General features: G+C 42.4%; 1 protein-coding gene across 1 annotated transcript; it reads left to right on the forward strand.

Moving 5' to 3' along the window:
• Positions 1–2,532: 2,532 nt before the first annotated feature.
• Positions 2,533–15,766, forward strand: LOC306797623 (arf-GAP with GTPase, ANK repeat and PH domain-containing protein 1-like; the record flags this gene model as incomplete). The annotated part of the gene is made up of 19 exons (XM_079296996.1): positions 2,533–3,670; positions 7,994–8,052; positions 8,145–8,232; positions 8,440–8,525; positions 8,643–8,784; positions 8,857–8,991; positions 9,093–9,214; positions 9,434–9,595; positions 10,164–10,247; positions 10,501–10,605; positions 10,695–10,854; positions 11,454–11,582; positions 11,688–11,825; positions 12,067–12,126; positions 12,349–12,500; positions 13,449–13,539; positions 14,273–14,495; positions 14,721–15,024; positions 15,476–15,766. 19 exons carry the CDS (start codon positions 2,533–2,535, stop codon positions 15,764–15,766), a joined length of 3,669 nt encoding a protein of 1,222 aa, XP_079153122.1.
• Between the last annotated feature and the right edge of the window lie 1,524 nt (positions 15,767–17,290).

The raw sequence follows: 17,290 nt of genomic DNA on the forward strand, positions 1-17,290 counted from the left end.
ATGAAGCTACAACCAGCAGCTGGTTAGCTTAGCATAAAGACCGGAACACTTGCCAAATCCACAATGTAAAGCAAGCCGGACAAGATAGAAATGTATGAGATAGAATGTGTCAGTTTGCTTTAGAGGCGGGGATCTTGTTTCCACCTTTGAACAGAGGCAGGCTAGCTATTTCCCATCGTTATGCTAAGCTAACCGTCTGCTGACTCCAGCTTGCAGATAATAATAATAATAATAATAATAACTTTAATTTATATAGCGCCTTTCAGGGGACCCAAGGCCGCTTAATAAGATAAGATTAAAAGATAAGATGTGAAAATTGTATCAATCTTGTCCTCTAATTTTCCCGGCACTTCCTCCAAAATACAAAATTAGCTGAGATTTATATAAAAAATGTATGAATTGATATGTGTAAACCAAAGAGCATTCTGTGGTACAAAAACAATTTCCCCCTGCTGAGTTACAAATGTACACATCTAAAATGTAATTGGTTACCTTTCTTACCTAAATAGACCTACAGTATTTACTTAAATCTAATAGTGTCATGTAAAATATTGTACACTTTTATTACAATCATTTCTATTTACTCCCTGTAAGGTGAACAGTTTATTGTTTGTTGTAATTGTGGTGTTTTGAATTATCCAAATATTAGATTAATTCATAAAGGGTCAGGGAGCTCAAGTTTTAAATGCTCATGAAGTTGGTTTTGGTTATAATTTTCTAGATGTTGACGGGTTAGTGAGAAGACGAACAGAGGGGGAAGAGCAGTGGCAGCCCCTCTGATTGTGTACTGAAAAGAGAAATATTTTTGTAAGAGCTATATTTTGTTTGTTTTAGGAACACATTTTTTACATTCTTTACTATCCTGCATCCTCACCTGCAAACCCCAAATGAGCATCTTCAGTCTCCTGTCCATGTAACTGAATCACATACTACTGAATCACATACTACATTTTTGCTTCCGAAACATTTTCATTCTCTTTTTCTCTTGTTCCCTATTGGAATGAACCATAGACATCCAGATTCATCCTGTGCATCACCACTTCCTCACTCAGAGGGGACAGACCGTGAGGCAGGGAGAGAGCGCAGGAGCTGCCCATAAATTGCTTTGGAAAAGGAGAGACGGAGCTAGAGACGGAGCAGATGCACTGGCAGGAGCAGAGCTGAGGGTTTTTCTCTCTCCCTCCTGTGTCTCTTTTGTTGTGTCGGTACAGATAAAAATCTGATGCACGTTGGCAAAGACCACCAGCTCACTGCGAGCCTCTCATCCCCAGCCTGTTTGCCGGAGCTTGATCCTGTGTGGAGCTGGTGGTGCGGCAGGCTAACAGCGGGCTAGCGGTGGGGGGGGGGGCTGCAAGGCTCTGTGGCAGCGAGAAGAGGAGGAAAAAAAAGGAGGAGGGGCTATGGTGGGCTTCCTCTGCCTCACAGACACATTTTATTGACTTGCTAATTGGATGAGGCACTCGGAGGAGAGGATGCGGTGACCGAGAGTAGCTGCTCTCCAGAGGAGGAATACAGGCACAAGAAAGCATTGCTTGGGATGCGTTAATCTGGCTGCTTCATTTCTTTTAAAAAGAATTCTGGAGACATAACAACAGATGTTTTTGAGCATCTCCCAGTGACCCTCACACATCGTGCGTACATCATTTTATGCATGATATTGTCGGATGGAGGCTCCAGCTGCCAGACGCTTCGTGACATGTGGATGATTTCCATTTTGACGTTTTTGCTCCGTTCCCTTTCACCTGTTTTTTTTGGGGTTTTTTTTCTTGGACTGATCAGTTGGGGCTCTCTTCTTTTTTTTGTCAGCGTCGTTTGATGAGCCGTTTGATATGAATGGTAATCTGATGGTGAGATAAATTCTTCATCAAATCAAAGGTACAAGAAACGGATATTCTTCGGAAAAATGAGGGTATGATATGAGCAAAAGCCAAGACACACACACACACACACACTCTGGTAAGGTGGCGTTATTCAGCCAGTATTCATTTTAGTCCCGAGTCAAGAAACGGATCAACCAAATGTATCATTTGTTGCATAATTCCAGTCTGAAATCTGAGGCTGAGACATCAACACAGCGAACAGAAATATCTCCTTCTAGCTATCCGTGTGTCTACATGTCAGATTTGCACAGAATAAATGAGTTTAAAAAGGACAGCAAAGCCAAGAGAGGTAAGGAATATGAATGAATCAGTGGTAGAGACCAGTCGTATCGGTGTGCATTGGAGAGGATTAATGGAGGCATTTAAAAAAAAACTGTCTAGACTTGTTTCACCACTGGGTCAGCTTTTTAAATATATTCTGGAAATTTGCAATTCGAAGCTTCCTCTTTTTTTTCACTGACTCTTTGTCCTTTATTGAAGGTTTTTAAAAGGAAACTTGGATTCCTCTCAAGTGCACGGGCCTGATATTAGACATAATCATAATCATTTTCTTTTTCCTCTGCTCCAGTCCTTTCCCGGTTGCCATGACTGAGGTGTGCAGTTCTGGCTTGGTCAGAGAGCAAGTGTCCCTTTGCTGAAGTCTGCTATCCCAATGAGCAAGGCAGGCAACCCACAGAGACGCACCACCTACCTCATTTCCCTCACTCTGGTGAAGGTTGAGGCTGTGCCAGAGGATGTAGCAGGGAACCAAAGGGAGGCTCTTCCAGAGGGGGAAGGGAGCCCTAAGAAGGAGGAGGAGGAGGTGAGCAATGTCCCTGAAAAGGATGAAGGACCTGTATGTATACCAGCGGGGGAAATAGAAAACACACCGGTTGGGGAAGAAGTGGAACAGGTGCAGTATGGCAAGTATGGCAGCCCCATTGAGAACTGGGGGAAGAGGAGCGAAACTCATGGACACCAAAAAGACATTTTATCAGTTGGTAAAAGCAAAGACACTTCTTTTGTGCATCCACCTGTTCGGCAAATGGTCAAAGTGTATGGAGGAACTTCCTCTGAGGGAGCTTTGCGCAGAGAGGGGCCTCGCTCGGACTCCATGCGCCCTAAGACGGAGCTCTACAGAGAGCCTCCCTTGCTGTTCCTAAAGGGCGAAAATGGAGCAGACCTGAACATTCGTTCACGTTGCAGCCTCCCTTTGTCCATCCCGCCGCAGGTCAGCCAGCGTCCTGAAGTCCTGATGAGGTCACATGCAGGAGGCAACCCTGCATGCTGGAGGGAACTCAGAGAGGCCAATACAAGCCTGTATCACTCTGCTAGGACTTTGGATCGAAGGGATAACCGCTTCGGGGACCAGTCCCCCTCAATGGCAGCTACAGCTCTGGGGCCTTACAGGGCGTCCTGGGCCGACAGTGACGGCAGGGGCACGCTCATTCGCCCCGGAGCTCCCATCAGTGGAGGCTTTTCAGGCATAATGACCAGGGACAGCCCTCAAGGGGAGAGATTTAAGACGGTCTCCGTTTCCTTGCCTGCACATCCTGCCACCGACATGTCAAGGCCTCAACGAAAAGGTACAAGTCGTACCCTGGACAACAGCGACCTACATTCCCTCTCTGAGGACCTGAAGAAGGGGAAGGAAGGCCAGGGAGGAACAATCCAGCGCGCTCCTCCCCGGGACAGAAATATGCTCAAGTTCATTAGTGGCATTTTCACCAAAAGTACAGCGGTGCCAGCCAGCGTCAGCACCACACCTCCCCTCTACCCGGCAGTGGAAAGGGGCTCGAGTGAGGAGGAAGGTAAGCCTTGATATTTAATGTCATACATTTATTCTTGTTGATTGTGTGCCCCACAGTGCAGCACCTACCAATCAAAGTACAATGGTAAACCATAACAAAGGGCAGTTGGTCACATAAACCAACAGAACAACAGGTGGCAAAAAAACGCTGTCACATCTGTTGTTTTACTTCCCCCATCAGTGCTCGTTTTGACTGAAATGAACCCACGACCAAGATCATTTTATTACCTATTTGTTGTCATTGACATTGACTGTGCAGTTGTGTGAACCTAAACCAAACAAATGTGCTCCCACTCAGTTTCAAAAATGATCTTCATTCATTTACTTCAACATTTAATTTATTTGGGTATAGTTGCTGTAAATTACACACAGTTGCGATATTCAATCATCAGATGAGGATACATTTATCATGCTTATTGTCATGCAAAGTGGGTTTGAATTGGATGTAGCACTAAAATACATTCAATATCTGTTTATTTTCAGTTATAATAATAATAATAATGAGGTGCTCATTTTTGATATATAACACAGGCCCATAGAATAACTATATTAGGATCTTCCATGCTGCAAACTTTCAAAACAAAATGACATCTTAGATCAGATCAGTAAGGCAAGTATTCGATGTTAAAGGTGAACTGTTGTTTAACGAACAGTGACGCAGCATTATCCTGTTGATGTTCAGATTTCACTGGCACAGATGGGTAAACCACAACTCAGATTTATTATTGATCTAGTGCGAAGAAAATGTGCTGATTTTTCGTTTAGGCGATTGGCTGCAAATTAATTGACAATTCTTTTGATAATCAATTAATTATTTAAGTAATGTTACAAGCAAAACCACTTTCTCTGTTTCTCTCTTCTCAAATGTGAGTATTTGCTGATTTTTTTGTCTTATATGATAGTTCTCAATGTTTTGGGAGTTTGCACTATTGGGTTGAGCTACTTGAAGACGTCACATTGGATTTTAGGAAATGATCATGGCATTTTCCACTATTTTCTGACATTTAATAGATCAATCAATTACTGAAATGGCCAGATTACGTAATAGTGAGAATAATTGTTGCAGCCCTATTATGATCACGAGATTCACAAAAGAAAATCGGTCTAAATGTCAAGTTCACCATCTTCCTTGACTCAAGCTGAATCCATTTCTAAAGGTCCTATCGGCCTCCGAGAGGTGGAGCTACAAATTCGATTTTAACTTTATTAATGTTGCGGACAAAGTTTTTCGTAAATCAGAACAGATTGTTCTTCATCGGCTTCACTGTGTATTTTTGAAGTAAAAATGGTTAAAACGCTGTAACTACAGAAGTTAAAATGTTTTCTGCACTTCAACCAATGTGCTCAATGTTTCCAATCTCTGTATTGGGGAATTACCCAAACCCTGAAACTCAAATTAGTTCGGTCTTGTCAAAAACTACGAAAACACTTCATGAAATATTCAGACCTCTCCATTTGAAATAAAGGAAATGATGCAACTTCATCAATCTTTAATCTGTATTGATATATTGAAAATGATCTTTGACAGAGAGTCTGGCATCGAAGTAAGCTCTGAATAATTTGTCGGGAGTAAGTGGGACATGAATAATTAAGGTTGGGGATACACAGAGCTGTGTTCATCGGAGGACTGAGGGGAGCGGGAACCTGCTACTTCCTGTTCTGTGCGTGGAGTTAATCAGCCTTCAAATGGAGCCCATTCATTCGTCGACGTTGTGTTTGTGAGCGGCACAGTCAACGTCTTGTTGAACCTGTAATTTCAGCCCGTTACGTCAGTGTTCCAACGACAGATAAAACAAAATTGATCGACTTCAATTTGGAAGATATTGGTCGTCATTGTCGAGGCACGTTACATATTTTTAGCATCGTGCGTGTACAGGGGGACATCGTGTCTTTATGCCTCTCACACACGTCGCTGTATCCATGAGAGACCATTTATTGTATGGAGACCCGGGCTGGAGGCTTCTGGAAAATGGAGTTGCCATGGCAACAGCAAGCCGCGAGAGATGCTATTCGGTCTGTGGCGTGACGTGACGCTGTTGATGGAGGGGTTGTGGGGGTTGCCCAAAGATGGGGATGAGGCAGAGTCTATGTGGTTTAAAGTTAGAATCTGGCTCCCATGACCCAACGGTTTCAGAGTGTGTGTGTGTGTGTGTGTGTGTGTGTTCAAACAGTATCGGTGTGTCAGGTGATGATGGTTTCTGCATTGATTTACATCTGTAAGCACTTTCACAGTGTTACCCAGAGAGTGTGTGTACAGGATGTGTGTTTGGATGTGTCAACACTGGCAGTCATTTGTCTTTCACTGTTCAGCCACATATTAGCAGGTGTGTGTGTGTGTGTGTGTGTGTGTGTGTGTGTAGGTGTGTGTGTGTGTGCACTCAAACTAGAATGTTCAGTGGAGCCTCACTAAAAACGGTATCCTGAGCAATTCACTGAATGAACTTAAACCTTTGAAATGTAAAACATGTTTGTTATTATAGTGGAAAGTGTTTTACATAAATTCATGAAAGATATCTTCCTCTTTTTTTAAATTGTTTCAATGATCTTTTTCTTGACACCAGTGGATTTATCTGTCTTATTCCAACTTGTTTCAAGATGTTATCACTAGCGGAGGTATTCCATCTTCATGACTAAATCTCTCATATTTGTTGAAGAAAACCTTTTAGGCTGAATATGAGACTGTGGAACAGAAAGATATACGTGACCTGAGAGTCAAATTAGAGTAATAATACAAAGAACAAGAAAACATTTGAACAGTTGTTTTAGCACCGTGACCCCCGCACTATGACTCCAATACTCAACAAACGCAACTAACTCGCTGTCCATACACCCTCATTTGGCATTTTTACAAAGTCTTATTTTAGTATATCAGCGCCAAATCTGACTTCTTACTAAAACCACTGCTGCACAACAAACCTGCACAGCGGGTGGATCATTGTGATCACAGTTAAGAGATAAAGTGGATATATTAGGCCGTAATCTCACAGACTATTTATCATCATGTGAAACATAAAGTAGGTTTTTGATATTAACACTCAGTAAACAAACACTATTTGAATGGTCTATGATTGATAATAGATCATCTTAACAATGTAAAAGTTAAAATATCATCAAATGAGGTGCATTGGGTTTTCACAGAGAGTTAACATGTAACACGTAACACTTTACGCAGTTTAACTGATAGATGTTGTCGTCATAGTGTTGTTTCGTATCTTAGTTAATAAGGATTATGTGAAGTCATCTTCTGATGCAAACCAAAGACTGTCGTGAACCGACAGAGGAACGAGATTGCTTATCTAAAAGTGTGCTCTGTAACTAGATCATCATTTCTAAAAGAGACATTTCATTTTTATCTGATACTAAATAAAGTCGCACAGCAAGTAAAAGTAAAAATCACCAGTGCAACAGTGCAATAACTTCACTTTTACTACTACTTTATACATCTGATCAATGTGACGTATCAATACTGGATGAGGCAGGTTGTGGAACGAGCATTAAGACTCTGGCTGACTCAATAATTGACAATAATAATGAACACTCAAGTAAAAACGCCTGTATTAACACTCCATTTTTATTTCAGCCTATTTGACTTCTCTCTGCTGCAAATCAGCTCATAGAGGACAAAGTATACTCCGTCTTGTTTCAGTTGACACTAACTTCTATAAAATTCATGAAATGTGGCAAACTGCACTGGGAGAAAGATGAATTATCTCTCCACAGCTGGCTCAATTATTTTTTTGAAGAATTAATACATTTTTCAAAGCTGAATAAAAGAATGCATGACTTGTCAAGGAGTGGCTGCGTTTAACGATGCGTGGGTAAATATCCTGCATGCCCACTCACTCACTTAGACTTGCACATTTGTACACTTGATTGGATTTTCTTGGTGCTCATACTGTGATAGTGTGGGAGCTACAGCCTCTCTGCGCCCAGTGGGCGGACTTGGACTCTCTGACTCCCCTCAGTGTGCTGTGTCCACAGACAGTCAGACCAGACCTGGCCAGCAGTCAGCAATGACTCTTTTTAAAAGGAACACTCCAACATTTTGGGAAATATACTAATTGTTTAGTTCAACTTAGCACAAAGACGAGAAGATTGTCAGACTTCTGAAAGCAGTCTGACCATTTTAAAATAGTTATTTGTCCCACTTACAGTCAGATGGGAAGGCGGATGGTTCAGTACAGAGTTGGATGTGAGATTTTCAGCCTAGATGTGAGCTCTGTAAAGATACCTTGTGTCTTGTTTTATAGCAAGCAACCAATACTTTTACTTTTTATTAATGGATCCCCTCTCCCCCTTTTTTGATGTGATTTTCTTTCTCCAGCTGCATGCACCAGCAGTCAAGAATGGACCATGAACCAAACTGTACAAGAGCTTCACCTGGTAAGCATCAGGGCATAGCTTTTACAAACTGGTGAGTTTTAATTCTAAATGAATATATTCTCTCTCTCTCTCTATGTGTTTGTGCTCTCCAGGGGGTTTTGGGAGGTCTGTGCAGTGGGAAGTCCGCTCTGGTCCACAGGCACTTGACAGGAAGTTACCTGCAGCTGGAGAATGCTGAGGGTTGGTTTCACATGTCCTCATCTACAACCTTCATCTGTGTTTTTCTAGGACTCTGTCAGTACACAAATGACAATAGAGCTTAATAGCATTTACACATTTGATTTAGATCATGCTAATAATGTTATTAGTTATGCATGTGCTTATCTTGCTGTAAGATGACAAACTACAGCCAAGTCAAAGGGGTTTTTTCCTTCTGTGTATCTGCAGGGCGCCAACACATTAAGGAAGTCCTAGTTGATGGACAGAGCCACCTGTTGATCATCAGAGAGGAGACAGAACTCCCGGGTGCTCAGGTGGGTTTGAACTTGGTTAATGTGGACAACTAATTCAACTCGAGGTCATCTAGTCCTTACTATCAGCCTGCTCCTGTGTATTTTCAGTGCTTTCATTTGCTCCTCCCCTCTCTTCAGCTTGCAACTTGGTTGGATGCAGTTATCTTGGTCTTCAGTTTGGAAAATGAGGCCAGCTTCCAGGAAGTTTACAAAATCTACCACCAGCTGGCCACCCACCGGCCCGTTTCTGAGATACCTTTCGTAGTCGTCGGTACTCAGGGTAAGACACTCAAACGCAACATCTGCTTTTATTCAAATGTCTGCAGAGCTGATTTGTGATTTTCTTTTTCAGATAAGATAAGCAGCACCAATCCCAGAGTAATAGATGATACCAGGGCCAGACAGCTCTGCTCAGATGTGCGGCGCTGCACGTATTATGAAACCTGTGCAACGTACGGCCTCAATGTGAACCGAGTCTTCACTGACGGTGTGTGTACAGACCAGAGAGGGTGGTGCTGCGGAAGATGCACATATATAATGGTTATGTGTCTTTTTTTAGGGCAAATACTAAGACTTTTTGTTCCACAGCTGCTCAGAAGATCATGGCAGCCAAGAAGCAAGCTGCTCTTCTGGCTTCCTGTAAATCTCTCCCAAACTCTCCCAGTCACTCTGGAGGCTCCACCCCAGTGTCTGGTGTCTTTCCAGGACAGGTAACACTGTTACAGACCATCTGTTACGAACTGTCTGAAAAAATTGTACAAAGTTGTCCCATTTATATGTGCCTTTTCTAATTGAGTATGTATCATATTTTAGTCTCGCTGTCAGCATTCTTTTGTAACAAACTCAATTATCTCCCTTTTCTGCTCAATTATCATTTATCCGCCCCCCCCCCCCCAACCCCTCCTGCTCTGGCTCTTTCCTCTCTGTAGGCCAGTAACGGTGGTCAGAGCAGTGATTACTCTTCATCACTTCCCTCTACTCCTGTGATCAGTCACAAAGAAATCGGCAAAACAGTGAGAGGGGAAAAGCATGATAGTGCCACGCCTGGGTCAGTCCGCAGTGCCGCCCGGAGACGCACCTCCAGATTTGCGGTAAATGAACTCATTGTTACGGGCCGAGCGGTCATGCTCATGCAGCCTGTTCCTTTTTATACAATTTCCATTTTCTGTTTTTTTACATCGTGATATATATTTGGCTGCACTGTGATAGTGTTTTTTTTGTGTTAAAACAACAATACATATTTTCAGCTGAAGATAAAGTTACTTGTTTTTGTTTTGTTTCAATAGTTACTCAGTCTTTGATCAGTCTATTGCTAAAGCTTGCTGGGATTGTCTGACATTATATTTAGAAGATTACTATTGCCCCTTTCACATGAGTGATTATTTGATCCATTGTTGATATAAAAATAGTGATTAGTGCAGCTTTGATACGGCTGAATGGCTGATACTCTACATATTTCTATAGATGTCGCTTGCATTTAAAATCCAGCTTTTGAAGTCAGTAGAAACTGACATTTCAACCTTTTCTGGTTTTGAAATGACATGCAGAGCAATTCATAAGGAAAACCTCCATAATTCATGAGGTCTAAATTATATTCTTCATACAATGAGCCCATTCTGGTTTCTGATGCCGTTATTGGTTCTCTTGTACTTTGTCCAGGGTCGGAGAGGCAGTGACTCAAACAGAAGGAGTGCAGACTGTAAGGGAGATCTGGGCAGTGGACGCGCCATTCCCATCAAACAGGTAGGACATTGATATGCACTTGATGCAGAAACAAATATGATGTATCTAATGACCCTCTGCAGAGGACATCACACCAGCAGTCACTTCAAATCAAATGTGTGAACGCACTTTCCTCATGTGGAGTGATGAAGTCTTCTCATCTCCCAAATTGGCTTTATCAATAGGATAGTGTGTCTTTTTGTCAACCGGAATGTGCGAGATGAAGACATTTTGCAATAAATTCTCAATCTTTGATTTTGTCACCCTCCATCAGGGCATCTTGCTAAAGCGCAGCGGGCACTCGCTCAACAAAGAGTGGAAGAAGAAGTATGTCACGCTGTCCAACGACGGCATACTGTCCTATCACTCCAGTGTCAATGTGAGTCAGTGTGTTGAAGTGTTATGCTGCTGAAAAGCACCACTGACGGCGAGTGGTTGATGTGTAACGACTGATGTTTGGCTTGGCAGGACTACATGCTGAATGCACCCGGGAAGGAGATGGACTTGCTGCGAGTGACGGTGAAGGTGCCAGGAAAACGACCACCTCGTGCTGTACCCGCCTGCGGCCTTCCGGTCGGGCTCAACGGGCGCGTCAAAGACGTGCCGGGACCTGAGGGTGTCAGCCCAGGTCAAAGAGTTAACAAATACGACATATATACTTTAGATGCCCCATAAAAAGAATACAAATCCAAATAAATTACATATCCACAGAAAATAATAACAAAAAAATACAATTTGATTGCTGTTTCTTAACTATCAGAGGAATTATAGCAATAGGCCTTGCTTATACAAATGGCAATGCCCTGGCATGACCCTCCCCCATGCTCCTTTTCTTTGTGGAGTTTGGGTGCATGTGAGTTCGGTGAAATGTAGAGCCTAATGACCCTGAAGAGTAATGAGCAGCTACAGTAAAAACAAATTCCTTGTTCCTTGGATGTTAAGACTTTCTTTGTGAAGAGGGGTCAAGCTTCTGTACCAGAGAGGGGAAAATGCAAAGGAGTGCAAAATCTTTGCAAAGGACGAAAGAGCATCAGGGACTTTACAAGTTCCGTTGAGTGTGCGAAAGACTTCAGAACATCTTCAGTCATACTCTCTGTCTTTTATTTTCTCTGGAGCTCACACAGAATCAGTAATACTTTTTCTTTTTCTTTCAGTAGCTCTGCTTTACATTTGATGTTTGTGTAAATTTCTTCATCATTGAGTGCATGCTTGCTGTCATCTCTGTAGTCCCTGTAAGCGCCAGCAGCCTCTTGCAAGTGGAGGAAATGGAAGGGCTGGGTGGTGCACTGTTCCTAAGGAGCAACAGAGGTGTGCAGCGATGTTCTTCTACACTCGCTAACCACGCTCAAAGTGTTGGTCAGTCGAGGACCTTCGTCTGTGCATATATTCGGCTTGAAAAACATGCATGTTTTGAACCAAATAAATGTAATTTGGCATGTTTTTGTGTGATCTGGTTGCCAGACTCTACAGTCGAGGGTGTGTCCAGCTCATCCTCCACCAAAGACGTAGGCTCCTCCTCCCCGGTGACAGACAGGAAGAAGCATCGCAGAAAGAAGAGCATGAACCAGAAAGGAGATGCAACCATTGGCCAAGCAGATGGTAAACCCCATAAAATCCGTATGGTTTTTTTTTGTGCTCAGCATTCTGTTTGTCCCCAACAATAAAAACGACCATCCGCTGATCATTTCGATATAATGTTGATTATTTAAGAATCCACATGCCAAAAGTGATAGTAATAATTGATCGCCTTACATTATATTTGATAAATAGTTCCAACATGTATTATGTCCTCTCTTTCTCTCGTTGACTTTTCTGTGTTTTTTTCTGTCTTCTTGTACAGCCAAGCGCAAAATGTGGAAACTTAAAAGCTTTGGTAGCTTAAGAAACGTAAGCAAGACAGGTAATGTTAATCTGTCATCTTTCTAACTCTGACCTTCTACACATGTCGGTCTGTCTGCTTGTGCTCTCCTGTCACATTAGGGAGGGTCATGATATCCTATCAAGCTAAATTATATGTACATTTGAGTATTTCAACAGTTCACTAACTTGCTTAATAGTGGTCAGACATGGAAGCTCATAATGTCAACGGAGTATGAATGAAATATCTACATTTGTGTGTCAGATGAGGATAACTTTGACTTCCTCATCGTGTCGAGCACCGGCCAGACGTGGCACTTTGAAGCCCAGAGTGTGGAGGAGAGGGACTCCTGGGTCCAAGCCATTGAGAGACAGATCCTGGCCAGCCTGCAGCTGTGTGAGAGCAGCAAAAATAAGGCAAGAATGAGCAAAAGGCAGCAATAATTAATTTGACAAATTACAAATATTATATATATTCAATATATATTATGAGCAGTCATGTTTCATCTAGAGGTGCAAATGTAGCAGCAATGCCATTTTGGTGTTATGTGGCCTCAAATGTTCCTGCTTGCATTAAGGAGGGCAGAGTCAAACACTTGAGGTTGTATATATGCAGAGCAGGTGCTGTAGGGCAATACTGGTACCCATTCAGCATGAAATTGTGTCTTTCCATCTGCTCAGATCAGCTGTTATTGCAAGTCTACCAAACAATTCTTCAGGCTTTTGTTGGCAGAGGCACACACACAGAATAGAAGGTCTCTGCTGTTCCAAACGTCTATTATACTACATGAAAAGTGACATTATCTGCACTTGGAAGTACATTTGGAGGGCCGTATAATCATGTTGTGTGATGTTTATTTGCACCCTGGGACCGCTGGATAAGAAAGGTTTTCTCTCGGGAGAAGCTGGCCTACGATACTGTGACTGCTGCTACTTTTTAAAAGGGATGAGGGAAGCTAATTTGATTGGCTATTACCAATATGTGTGTGACAAACTATCCTGTCCACTAGCGGGCTGCTCTGGTTTCTGTTCTTGAGTTGGGAGTAATTCTTGGTGTGAAAATTGTCCAATCATCTCCAAAAATAATAATTGCTGCTATAATTCCGAATAATTACTTAAATCCTGTGATGCATTTCTTTATGTGTTATGAGAATTGTATGCCCTCAGAGGCCAAAACCAATAATTCTACAGCTTTAAGTGGTCATAATTATGATTACAGCATTCTACTGCTGCTTTCTCAGTTGGATATCTAGAACTTACAATTGCTATAAGTAATGAGAGCAGTTATCAGAGCTCATATCATCACAGTAGGTTAGTTTGCTGGTGTTTCTCTCATTTTAAACATATACTGTCTGTTTTCCACAGGCCCGCAGGAACAGCCAGAGCGAAGCAGTGGTTCTGCAGGCGATCCGCAACGCGAAGGGCAACAACTTCTGTGTTGACTGTGATGCTCCAAGTTAGTGACATACATTCATAGCCTTTCTCCCCTTTGTACACGGTCGTATCCGTGTCTGGTTTTGGACTGTCCAAAGAAGACTACCGACGGACTACATGTATATATTATCATTTAACATATTGTTTTCAACAGCACACAAAATATCACTCAAAGACAATTGACAAAATGGAAGTAGAAGTACTATCTGATTTACATGCAAAACACACAACTGTGAGAGAATCAAGGATCAACCAAGTGACCATGTACCATCGCTCTTACACACAATCTTAGTTTCTGTGTGAGTTTTCTGAATTTGATCATATTTCTTACAGTAAATGAACCAATGAGAAAAGGACCTTCAAACATTTTGACAAATGGGCTGCAAAGCATATCAATGATGAACCTTATCTTTTAGAAATGTCAGCAATGTACTCTATTCTTAAAATCAGTGTCTTAGATATAAGTAAACCAAACAAAAATAGATCAAATGATGAAAATTTCTTCTAATGTTGGAAGAGTTTAAAGGGACGAAGTTTCCCGGGATTGTAATGTTTGGCACGTAGGCCACAGATTACACTGCCCTGCTTTAATACCTGTCCAAAAACGATTTCACACAACTTCAGTCACTTTTGTGGCATGACTTGGCCAAACTGGCACATTTGAACGCCACACAGCAAATTGAAATGGTAGCAATCTGTCAACCATATGCACATAGTTCAGTTTCAAATGAGCGTGTGTACCCTTCTTCTCCAAGATCCAACCTGGGCCAGTCTGAACCTGGGCGCTCTCATATGCATCGAGTGTTCAGGGATCCACAGGAACTTGGGGACCCACCTGTCTCGTGTTCGCTCTCTAGACCTCGATGATCTGCCTCGAGAGCTCACGCTGGTTCTCAGTGCCATCGGCAACCACATGGTCAACAGCATATGGGAGGCTCGCACGCTGGGCAGCCGTAAACCAGCACCTGACGCTACACGGTAAAGACCACGATGTTATGAGATGTAACATGAGCGATGTGGCACAAGCTCTGCTTTAGTTAAACGTTTTACAGTGTTTAGGTATGAGCTGCATACTTAGAAATGATGTGTTATGTATGTGTTATGTTATGTCAGTAGAATTAAATGGTCGTTCTTGAACAGGAGAAAGACAAGAAGCTAAACCTGAATATTCACAACATCTATTTTCTTTCTTTGCTTGTTCAGTGAGGAACGGGAGTCGTGGATAAGAGCCAAATATGAGCAGAAACAGTTTGTGGCGCCGTTGCCCCCTCCCACTCCTGGCGAGGGCCCAGACATCACACTATCTGGCCGTCTTCTTTTGGCAGTGATGGAGCACAACCTCCCCAAGCTGCTGCTCCTTTTGGCCCACTGCACTAAGGAGGACATTAATGCCCCTCTCAGCCTGGCGCTCTCCTGCAGGTCACTCTTAGCGCTGCGCCTGCCCGGCTCCGCCCTGCACGCTGCCTGTCAGCAGGCTGATGTGGTGATGACGCAGCTTCTTGTTTGGGTGTGTTTCCCTCCCTCTCTGTCATAGGAAGCAATACAACCTTTGTGTTGATTGTTTGATTTATATCACCAAAGAAGTGCAACGCTTAGGAAGAGAGATAACGTGAGTTAATGTCGACACGGTGTGAAATGATTTTAAAATTCTTCTGAGTGTAAAATACAATGTAGAGCTATGCAAAACTGGCAAGATAATCATTGTTACCCTTGAAGAACCTCTTAAGTAATTTCACTCAGCAAAAAACAAAAAGCTTTAAAACAGATGACTCAGCAGACCACTCAAGGTGATCTATAAGTGTGAAAGGCACTAAAGCTCACTGAGCCACACTTTGTTGGATAATTTAAGACAGGCCGGTCAAGTTGCAATTAATCCCACATGATAAAACGTCTTCATAATGTAGAATGTTACATAATCGAATCTGCTGATTTATCTCCTTTTATATATTTCCCTTCAGTATGGCTGTGATGTTCGGCACCGGGATGCTCAGGGGCAGACCGCTCTGGTTCTGGCTCGCAGTGCCGGCGGCCAGGAGTGTGTCGACATCTTGCTCCAGTACGGATGCCCAAATGAACCGGCCTCCTCCTTCTCCGGCGCCACGACAGTTGGTTTTGCAGCAGCTGCCACACCCAGCTTCCCTGTTGCCATGACGCCGAGCCTGACGGTTTCCACAACGCTCAAGATTTCGCACAAGAGCGGCGGCGGCGCCAGCTTGAGTTACAGCACCTCCAGAAGAGCAGTGTCATAGTCGAAATGTGTGGTAAAGTGTGTGTGTTTGGGTGAAAGAGAGAGCGTGTCGCTTTGCCCTCATACTGTCCTGTACCTTCTGCAGGACGGTTGAACATGTGGCCAGATGTTGCACTCCCTGAGGGTGTCTGTGTGTGTGTGTGTGTGTGTATATATCAGGGATAAAAACACACACTGGTAACAACGCAAGTAACAACACATTAAGTCTGCTAGAACGATTTAACCAAAACAAAAAGAGAAATTTCCCTGACACTTTCTACGTAAGAGAAAAGAACATGACATTACATCTGCGTTTGAATCCAATAGGAATGTATTGCACTGTCTACCAGCTGGTACAATTCATATTTCATCATGCTGTCAATAATCAACTTAATTCTCCACTCAGTTAAGATTAGGAGTTTGCCTTCGGCCTCAAACCACTTATCTGAGCATCACAGGCCAACAACGTCGACACTAAACACATCCTCACTACTTAACTTTATTGACAACAAATGTCACTTTTAAATTCAGAGTGCATATTCTGTTCAACACAGCCGGTCGTTCACTGCATAAATAATGTAATAAAGCAGACTTTACAGTGGCTGAAAAACAGAGGCCGCTTTAAAGATCATCAAAATAACTGTATAGAAATGCATTGATAAAGATATGATAATTCTGAAAGTCTAAAAGTGCTTAACTTTCGAGATTGTTATTGTACAATTTGTACAGTTGGTTCTGTGTATAAAACTCAAAGGGTTACTCGTAGCTGTTCAGATATTTCCCGTACAGCGTCTTGGTTTGGTTTTCCTTTAACAAGCAGCGGATTAACTCTTTCACATCCAAGACTGAGATTTCTATGTTATGTTGATTGTAGTGTGTGACACGAACACTGTACATGACGTGTGCATTATGACTCCAGCAGCAGCTCATCATCAAGGCGAGTGTAATACTAGATGTGTAAATGCCTTGATTTTGATTGAATGTATACAAAAACGGATGGTTTCGAGTTCATTATTTCAAGACGTTTTCCAGGATGGTGCAGTTTTGGTGGACTGTCAGAGTGTTTTAGTTTTTATTTAACCAATGTTATTCCTGCTGTGACTAATAGAAAGTATGGTTCAATAGATTAAAACTCTGCAAAGGTTCTGATCTATAAAACCGGGCCTTTGAATGACTCTGATTATATTTGTGAGTGGATGAAAATGTAATAGAGGAATGTTGCCCGATCTAATATGTTAAAAAAGGCATAAAAAAAGCAACCCTCCTGCAGTGCTGTATGTATTTTTGTGTTAATCTGAAGACTCAGCTGAGTGTACATGTCTTTGATGTAAGCATCTCTTTCCATTTGTATTTTTTTACTCATGCAATGATTCATAGAGCATTCATTATCAATACACTAAGGCTACTGCCCAAGCTGTGGTGTTCTGTACAGACTTGTGTGACTTTTTCCGTGTCTGGTTTCATAGCAGACTTCCTTCAAAGAGGCGAGCTGAGTTGATGTTTTTCATTATTTGTTCATAATTAACAACAGCCGGTAATGAGGGTG

This window comes from Melanostigma gelatinosum (genome assembly GCF_949748355.1).
Source record: "Melanostigma gelatinosum genome assembly, chromosome: 3".
NCBI classification, from domain to species: domain Eukaryota; kingdom Metazoa; phylum Chordata; class Actinopteri; order Perciformes; family Zoarcidae; genus Melanostigma; species Melanostigma gelatinosum.